This window comes from Phocoena sinus, chromosome 6 (assembly GCF_008692025.1).
Source record: "Phocoena sinus isolate mPhoSin1 chromosome 6, mPhoSin1.pri, whole genome shotgun sequence".
NCBI lineage: Eukaryota > Metazoa > Chordata > Mammalia > Artiodactyla > Phocoenidae > Phocoena > Phocoena sinus.
The window spans coordinates 105,134,773-105,144,943 of NC_045768.1; the positions used below are offsets into that span (position 1 = coordinate 105,134,773).

The 10,171-nt window shown below is 38.9% G+C and overlaps 1 protein-coding gene and 1 pseudogene across 1 annotated transcript in view; one reads left to right on the top strand and one right to left on the bottom strand.

The window, feature by feature from the left end:
• The window catches only part of PBK (PDZ binding kinase), a 28,092-nt gene extending 18,484 nt beyond the window's left edge, over positions 1 to 9,608 (bottom strand). The window contains exons 1-3 of the mRNA XM_032633925.1: positions 9,455 to 9,608; positions 6,158 to 6,235; positions 1,338 to 1,431 (exon numbers count right to left, since the gene is read on the bottom strand). Of these exons, the coding sequence (XP_032489816.1) occupies positions 1,338 to 1,431; positions 6,158 to 6,215 (152 nt within the window). The 5' untranslated portion in view covers positions 6,216 to 6,235; positions 9,455 to 9,608. The remainder of the gene's footprint in view (positions 1 to 1,337; positions 1,432 to 6,157; positions 6,236 to 9,454) is intronic.
• LOC116755516 lies at positions 1,773 to 2,422 on the top strand (annotated as a pseudogene).
• Positions 9,609 to 10,171: the final 563 nt, after the last annotated feature.

A 10,171-nucleotide genomic window follows, 5' to 3' on the forward strand; every position in this document is an offset into this window, starting at 1 on the left:
CTGGGGGGCTCAGGCAGGAACTGCTGTTTTCTTTTTTTTTTTTTAATTTATTTATTTTATTATTTATTTATTTATTTAGGCTGTGTTGGGTCTTTTGTTGCTGTGCACGGGCTTTCTCTAGTTGCGGTGAGCAGGGGCTACTCTTCGTTGCAGTGCACGGGCTTCTCATTGCGATTGCTTCTCTTGTTGCAGAGCACGGGCTCTAGGCACATGGGCTCCAGTAGCTGTGGCACACGGGCTCTAGAGTGCAGGCTCAGTAGTTGTTGCGCACGGGCCCAGCTGCTCCGCAGCATATGGGATCTTCCCAGACCAGGGCTCGAACCCGTGTCTCCTGGATTGGCAGGCGGATTCTTAACCACTGCGCCACCAGGGAAGCCCAGGAACTGCTGTTTTCAATCAGTCACCTGAAACTTCCTAATTAAGTCACATACAGTATAACTTTGTTAACAACACACTTCACTTTTTAAAAATATTTTTTAAAAGGGAGAAAAATGAGACTAGCCATGAACCTGTGAGAAATTTTTTCTTTCAAAATAACTTAGACAAGTTTTAGACATTAAAAAATGAAAGTTCACAAAGCTTATAGCATACAAACACACAAAGGGGGTGTTTAAACTGCAAAAATGCTTCAAGAATACCCACTTATATATAACTGCTATGCTATTCTCAACTCATTAGCTTTTTATTACAGTATTTCTATTCGGAAACAATAAAAACCTAGAGAAGCTAATGACCTGCTGGGTTGGACTAGTCAGGCTGATTCCGAGAACACATTAAGCAATACATAATGGCTTAATTGTTTGCCACTTAATAAACATGAAAATAGGTACAGAGTAATGAATAAAACAACTTTTAATAAAATATGTTTGTTGTCATGTGTAATATTATTAGCTATTAGCCCCTATTCTACTTCATTTTTCTTTTAATACGATTTTCCTACTTTAAAATCACATATTTGTCCTTCTTACTTAACAATGATGACATAAGAAATAAAAAAACTTTTACTTCTTTAGAAGAGAATATCTTGAGAAGGCAACTCTCCAGATAGAAGGGATTAATAATCACTGATATCCCCCAACACTGGTAACACACAGGAACCCCTCTCCTCTGTCCTCTTCCCTTCTTAAACAAGCCAAGGAAAAATTACAAGGTAAATTACTTCTCCTTTAATAATCCATCAGGAGGAAGCTAGGAGGAAAGTATACCAGGCAGAGCTCTGGCAAAGTTATGAACATACCCCAAATCTAAATATTTGAATTTTCATATTCCTTTTTGTCTCCAAGTACAGTGGAACTATGGTTCCATGTAAAAACACTCATCTGAAATCTTACACTCACCTTTTCATGAGGTAGACATTTACCCCAGTACCAAAGCCAAGCTTCTGCATAAACGGAGAGGCAGGAATATTTATGCATGGAGTTAAACACAATGCTAAACGTCAGAAAGAGAAATAAAAGATAAAATTAGTATTTGAAAAGACGTCTACAGATGCATCCTACCATTCTCAATATATTATTCTTAAAGAGTATTAACTGGCAAAGTCTTGGAAAGCAATTTGACACTATCTATCCTAATTTTAAATGGATACCCTTTGACCAAGTCTACTTTTAGAGCTCGATCTGACAGTAACACTAAAGCAGGGGTCAGTAAACGGTCTGTTTTTGTATGGCCCACAAGCTAAGAATCGATTTTTACATTTTAAAAGCCTTGTTAAAAAATAGATAAAGAAGGTCTCTTGGTCAAATCCTTAGATTTCATGACTCTCTTCCAACATGGCCCAAGACAACTCTCCAAACAACACCATGGCAATGAAGTGTAGACACAGCTGCACCAAATTCACAGAAGATCAACTGAAAATCCTCATCAATGCTTTCAACCAAAAAACTTACCCAGGTTATGCTACCAAACGAAGACTTGCCTTTAATAACACTGAAGAGTCTAGAATACAGATTTGGTTTCAGAATCCAAGAGCTAGGAACTGATTCCAGAAAAGATCAGAACCTGAGTAGGACTTAGTATCAAGGCAAGACCAAGATCACCCTGAAAGAAGATTCCAAGTAGAAAAGACAGACAGTGTCATATCAGCTATACTCCTCTCAATTACACACCCTCATCAAGGCATTTATGAACAACCGTTATCGTGGGATTGATTCCAGAGAGCAACTTGCTAAAGAAACCAGGGTTCTAGAGTCAAGAGTTCAATTCTGGTTTCAAAATCGAAGATCTAGATTCCATGTCCAGAAAAAAATGAGAAATTGAGGAGGCCTTAGAACAAAGACAAAACCAGGGACAAGATCTCTGAGTTGAGAAAATTCAAAGTATAGAAAGTAACTACACAGAATGGCACCAATCTCACTAGTGACTGTCTTATTTTTCTGGAGCCAGAACAGGGGAGAGAGAGAGACAGATTCAGTGTACTTGATTGTCATCAGTCTGGACTCCAAATCTCTCTCTCTTCCTGGGAACATACCCTTCTAAACACACCTCCAGCTTCTCCAGAAGCTGAGCCTTTTGGAGACAGTAAACAGGACTTCAGGAAGCAACAACAGATGAAAGGCACCACACAGCCCTACTGACTTAGCCTGGATCCAGAGTTCAGCAGATTTTGAGGACAATAAACTTTTTAATATCATTTTTCAGCCATCATAGTAATGACTGATTCAGGCAAAAATCATAAAAAAAAGAAGAATATAACAATAGGGTTCCTATGTGGCCCACAGAGCCTAAACTATTTACTATCATATATGCATGCATATACATGTGAATATCGGTATGTGCTTTTGTGGTTGCAAAAAGACAAAAAAGCCTAAGTATTCATCATTAGAGTCATACTTATAGTATATCTATATTACAGAGTATTATACAGTCATTAAAAAAGATGAGATAGAGGAGTCCTACTTTTGCTAATGAACAATTAACTGCTCCCAGAATTGCTACCTTGCCATGAACAACTAGAAAGTTTGACAAGATATAATGGTTTTCAGATACTTGACAACTGGCAGAGCAGGACTGTAAACTCTGAGAGAAGAGAAACAAATGAGGTGAGTCCTATCATTGACCTAACTTACTGCTTAAAGGTAGTTTCCAGGCTGCAGTGCAAAGAAACACAGCGGAGGCCTTGTCAAATTGAGGAGATGGAGATTAGAGGTCAACAAGATTTAAGTAGCTATAATTTGTGGAATAGAGAACTAAAGAGGGAGCCAAAAAGTGGGAGAAAAAGCTCCAGAGATCTGACAAGAGGTCTCTCTTTGAGCGTTTGGCTAAGTACTTACCTGCACATAGAATGGACAGAAACCCCCAAAGCTGAGGAAAGCACCAAACGCAAGCAATAGGTTAAACAATTACCAGAGATTATACACGTCTAGGAATAGTTCAATTACCATCAGCCAGAGCATGGTAACTCTCACAGAGTATTGAGTGAAGTCCTCTAAAGAGTCACTCTTAGTGGTACAGCTACATTTTAGCCCATGGAAAAAGTTTAGAACAAAGCTTACAAGCAAGCCTCAAAAGAAACAAGCTAATGTGCAGGTGACCTAACTGGACCATAACAAAACCACACACCCTTCAGAGGAATAACAAAATCCAGCACTCAACAATATTAAATGTCCAGCAGCCATAAAATATTACCAGGCATGAAAGAAGCAAGAAACTACGGCCCATCTCAGGAGAAAAATAAACCAACAGAAACATACCACAAAATGGCAGTCATGTAGAATTAGCAGATAAGAACCTTAAGATATAATCTCCAAAATATGCTCAATAATGTAAAGGAAAATGTGAGCATAACAAGGAAAGAAAAAGATGTAAAAAAAAGATCCAAATGGAACTTCAAGGAATGAAAAATACAATGAATAAGAACACCACCTTAGAGAAGCAGAAGAAAAAGTAACTAAATTTTAAGACGAAGCAACAGAAACTACCAAAAATGAAGCACTGAGAAAAAGATTAGGAAAAAAAATAAAGAAATCATCAGTGAGCTATGAGACAAGAGCAAAATAGTAGGTTTAAATCCAACCATACAGAATTACATTAAATGTAAATGGTCTGAACAGTGTTGTCCAATAGAACTTTCTGTCTTGATGAAAATGTTCTATATCTGTGTTGTCCAGGAAGGGAGCCACTAGTCACATGTGGTTATTGAGCACTTGAAATGTGGCTAGCAAAACTGAGGAACTAAATTTGTAATTTAATTTTATTTCATTTGAACCTCAATTTAAATTGCCACATGTCGCTAGTGCCTAAACATTCCAATTAAAGACAGAAGTTGTCAGAATGGATAAAAACAAAACAACACATAACTACATGCTGTCTATAATAAATTCACTTTAAATATAAAGATATAAATATGTTAAAAGTAAAAGGTTGGAAAACATATACCATCAAAACACTAAACAAAATAAAACTGGGTGGCTCTATTGATACCACATAAAGTGGACTATGAACAGGGTACAACAATTACCATCCTAAATGTATATGGTACCTAATAACAAGTTTCAAAATATGTAAAGCAACAACTGATAGGATTGAAAAAAAGACACATCCACAATTGTAGCTGGAGACACTCCTCTCTCAGTAATAGAATAAGTAAACAGAAAAATCAGTAAGGATACAGAAGATTTGAACAAAACAACATAAACAAGTCAACCGGCTTGACCTAACTGACACTTATGGAACACTGCACCCAACAACAGCAGAAAATATCTTTTCAAGTGCATGAAACATCCACCAAGATAGATAAACCTCTAGTCAGACTGATCAAGAAAGAAAGAAAGAAAATATAAAATACCAGTACCAGAAATGAAAAAAGCGATAGCACTACAAATCCTACCAACATTAGAAGGGTAATAAGAGTATATCACAAATAACTTTACGCCAGTAACTCTGACAACTTAGAACAGACAAACGCCTTGAAAAAACACTAACAGAGCTTACACAGGAAGAAATAGATAACCTGTATAGCCCTACATCTATTAACTGTGAAGTCACAGTTAAAATTTTTCTAATATTTTAAACTAAGAAAACTCCAGGCCCACATGGTTTTCCTGGTAAATTCTACCAGTTAAGAAATACTGTCATTTCTACAAATACTCTTCAAGAAGAAGAAGGAAACACTTCCCATCTTACTTTATGAATACAAAATACCCTGATACCAAAACTAGACAGACACTCCATACAGTCAATATCTCTCATGAACATAGAAAATATTAGCAAATTGAATCAAGCAATACATTATGGCCAATGTATTGGCTTTACCCCAGGAATGAAAGGTTGGTTTGAGATTTAAAAATTAACATAATTTACCACAAGAACAGTTTAAAAAGGAAAACTTTATCTTAACAGATACTGAAAAAGCACTTGACAAAGTTCAATACCCATTCATGATAATAACCAGGAATAAAAGGAAAATTCCTCAACCTGATTAAGGGCATCTTGGAAAAACCTACATCTAACATAAATACTTCATTAGGAACAAGGCAAGTATGTCTTCTCATACCTCTTTATTCAAATATATACTGGAGCCAGTGCCATAAGGAAAGAAAAGAGAAATAAAGTAACAAAGAAGGGGAAAAAAAAAGTAAAACTGTCTTTATTCATCTACATTACCAACTATGTACAATATCCTAAGCAATCTACAAAAAACCTAATAGAGTAAGTGAGTTTAGTATGGCTGCAGGACACAAAGTCAATATACAAAAATCTATATACTAAGAGCACAAAACATTTTCTCCTATGTTATCTTCTAGAAATTTTATAATTTTGGCCATTTTTGCATATTATGTGAGCTAAGGGTTGATTTGCATATGGATATCCAATTGTTTTTATTTATTGAAAAGATTACCCTTTGTCCATTGAATTGCCTTGGACAATACCTTTCCGTGTGTGAGAGGTGGAAAGGTAAAGCAGTTCCTTAATGGTCCAAGTTAAGTTGGTTCTTCACCAGGGAGAACCTACAAATCTGTTAGAATGTCAATAAAATTAACTCATAGATGACCAAACTCTGGCCTATAAAAGAAGTCTTATTTCTTAAGATCAACATTATAAAGATGACTTATGCTAAAATTGTTCATGTGTGATAGATAATAATTAAAGGATCAAACTATAATAATACAAAGATATTTCTGATAGCAATAACAAAGAAGAAAGGTTTATATCTTACCAGATTTCTTTTTTTCAGATAATCTGCTTGGTGTCTTGAAATTATTGGTTTCTTCCATTGTAATAATCACTCAAGGTCCTATGATGAAAAAGAGAAAGTTACACTTTAGTTATAAAGAATACATCTTTCATTCATGAAGAAAAAATTCCTGTAATACTATCACTCATTTACATAAAATTTGAGAACTGAAAAAGACCATGACAAATATTTAGTCTGATTTTATTTACAATTAGAAAACTGAAATCCAGAGAAGTACAATTACATACCCAAGGTCATGCTATTATTGATAGTGGGTTTTTTGTTTTAGTTAAAAAATAATATATGCACACGGTTAAAAAAAAAAATCACCTAGTATCCTCCCACACTTCCTGGGGGTAGTTATTAACAGGTCTTTTATATCCTTTTAAGAGATTGGCTATGTAAGCAGCATTATTCACAATAGCCAGAAAGAGGAAACAGAAATAGCTATCAGATGATGAATGGATAAACAAAATGTGGCATACAATACACACAATAGAATATTATTCAACAGAGTACATAGTCTAATATGGAATATTATTCAGTCATAAAAAGGACTGTAGTACTAATATAAACTACAACATGAAAGAAACTTGAAAACATTATGCTAAGTGAAAGAAGCCAGACACAAGAGGCCACATATATGATTGCTTTTATACAAAATGTCCAGAAAAGGCAACTCCATAGACAGAAGATAAATTAGTAGTTGCTATGGGCTGAGGGGAAGAGAGAATGTGGAGTGACTGCTAGTGGATGTGTGCTTTCTTTTTTGGGGTGACAAAAATGTTCTAAAATTAGGTAGTGGTTTAATATACTCAATTCTATTCCAAAAACCACTGAATTGTACACTTTCAAAGAGTGAATTTTATGATATGTGAATTGTATCTTAATAATTGTTTTTAAATTGTTTTTGAAAATAAAGTGTACATACTGCATACACAAGCAAGTTAATCCAAGCTTTTCATTTCTTCTGTAACATTTCTTTAAAAAATCCTTTTTATTAAAAAATTTAAATTCATTTTTCTTTTTAAAAAAAGCTACATTCCATATTAGATTTACTATAAAGCAAACTGTTCCAAGCTGAAGATGTGTATTTGTGGGATATCAGCATGTATATGGTATTAAAGCCAAGAGACTGGATAAAATCACCTAGGAAGTACGTATAGATAGAAAACTGAGAGCTCTGAGGAATCTCAACTTGAGAAATGAAAAACAAACAAAGTAGCCTGAGAAGGGGCCAGAAAAGCAGGATGCAGATAAGCCCGGCAAGAATGGTATCCTGGAAATCTTACTGCCTTCTATGTCTCACTGCCTTGCCCCGCTCAGCATAAGGCAGATTTGATATTGAGATAGACTGGGACCTCGGATCTTTTACCGGAGTGCTTGCACTTGCACCTGGGGCAATTATGACCAATAAGATACCAAAAGGCCACCACCCAACTGCCACTTCTAAGGTGCCAAGAGCAAAAGCAGGGTACTGTGCATGATCCCTGCACACAGCACCGCCAAGGGGGGTGGGCAGACCACCTAAGCCACGCCTCTGGCCCCACCCACCCATCCGCCCCCTAAGCTCACCCTATTTAAGGAACCAGCCCACCCTCCTCAGGGAGCGAGTAGGGGCACCTGTTACTTGTTTTTGCTCCCTCAATGCTACTGCATGAGTCCCAATAAAGCCTTGTCTGAATTCCTTATCTGGCCTCTTATCAATTTCTATTGATAAAAGAGTTCAAGGACCCGAGTCGGTAACAATAGTTAGAAGCAGCACAAGTGTTAAAAATAAAACCTCCCTTCAATTAAAAACACCTAAGTTGGACTCCCCTGGTGGTGCAGTGGTTAAGAATCCGCCTGCCAACGCAGGGGACACAGGTTCGAGCCCCGGTCTGGGGAGATCCCACACGCCACAGGGCAACTAAGCTCGTGAGCCGCAACGACTGAGCCTGCGCTCTAGAGTCCGCGAGCCACAACTACTGAAACCTGTGCGCCTAGAGCCCGTGCTCCGCAACGAGAAACCACCGCAATGAGAAGCCCGCGCACTGCAACGAAGAGTAGCCCCTGCTCGCTGCAACCAGAGAGAGCCTGCACGCAGGAATGAAGACCCAACGCAGCCAAAAATAAAATAAATAATTTAAAAAAATTTTTAAAACCTAAGTTTAAACAGAAGCCTTTTAACATTTCATTACATTCTAGGACACTCTAGGACTCAGTCCCAACCTACTTGCACCTAAATATATCCTATACATTCCACAGATGTCTGAGGCAACTTTTTTCACTACTACACAGTTTAGGTCTTACTCTACTGATAAGTGGCTTCCGGCCACTGGCCCTAACTCTGTTTCAGATTCTGTATATATTGTATGTACACATTATATATATGTAAACTGCTAAATTACCATACTAATCTAAATCAAAAAGTTCTTAGGAAGCATAAAATTGTAAACATTTTAGATGATGATACGTTAGAAATGAGAGTAATATGACTGTTGGCAGAATTTCATAGTTTGTCGAATACCTAGGGTATTTTTAAAAAGTCAAGTACTGTTTGAGAAGCAATACTAAAAAGTGGACAGCAAGCTAATCAACAGGTCTACCGGATCAGAGGTCAGTAACTTTTGGACCCTAGGACTAAACAAATACTGGATACTACTGGCAAAGCTGAAGTGTAGCTAGGCAGCAGAAAAAGGAGGGGAGGGAATAAAGAACGGAAGAAAAAGTAAAGATACCTGAGAAAAGAGAAACAGAATAGACGAAAAAAGTAGAATGAAAAAGAACGGGAAAGTTCTCATCACATTATTTCTAAAGTCCTTTACACCTGACATCCTCAGTAGGATTCCCGGAGGTAAAGACGCCCACTGTTTATCCCCGGACCCAGGCAGGAGCTTACAGACGCAGGCTGTTAAAATCCTTCTTCCACCCGCTCCGGGGCTCACGGTATCCCTTTGTAAAACAATGACAGCTTGCTAGAGCAGGGCTTCCCATATCTGTCTAACCACCACCTTCTCCTACGGAGCTTCCATACGAAGTACAACTGTTAAGCTCTGATTCGAGAAAAGGGCAATTTCTTTCTTGAAATCCCCACCTAACCCCATGATGCAGATGCGCACTCGGGTCGCTAAAATGATTCCTAAGATTATTCCCAGTTCAACGCCATATTCCCAACGTCTTCCACCTGCCTTCCAGGCCCCCAGCTGTCAGGAAAGCAAACGCAGAGGCCTCGGCTCGGGGTGGGTCGACCCCCAGCCAGGCCCACGCGCGGAAAGAACTCGCAAAATCTCCCCTTACCGGAGCCGCGCGATGGGACGAGACGTCCAAGCCAAGGCTGTCTTGAAAATTGGTCCCGAGTGGCCCCCGACAACACGCCGCGACCGCCTGGACTGCCCACCTGCCAACACAAGCTCTCGGCAACTGTCGTTGCGATGGGAACCCGCCGGCTTTCAAAAGCGCGCGCACCGCCCTTACGTCTGCCGAGAACTACGGGGTGCCGCGAAGGACACACCAAGCCGTATTCGTCGTTACTTTTTTTTTTGCTCTTTCCATTTTGCTTAGCGATCCCTTTTACTACCTGATTGGGATGATTTGAAGCCAAATTAAACGAACAGAAGCGCAGCAAAGGACAAACTGATTTTTACAGTCACTGTCAGCCCTTCAGAGGGACAACTCTAGTTAAAAAGAAGACATATGCCTGTACTTAGGCTGAACTTCTTCCCCAATTACGAACACTGCGCCCAGAATGTGTAATGGTTATTACATGCATTTTTTTTTTTTTTTTTTTTTTTTTTGCGGTACGCAGGCCGCACTCTCACCGCAACGGGAGAGGCTCTCACTGTTGTGGCCTCTCCCTTTGCGGAGCACAGGCTCCGGACGCGCAGGCTCAGCGGCCATGGCTCACGGGCCCAGCCGCTCCGCGGCATGTGGGACCTTCCCAGACCGGGGCACGAACCCGTGTCCCCTGCATCGGCAGGCAGACCCTCAACCACTGCGCCACCAGGGAAGCCCCTA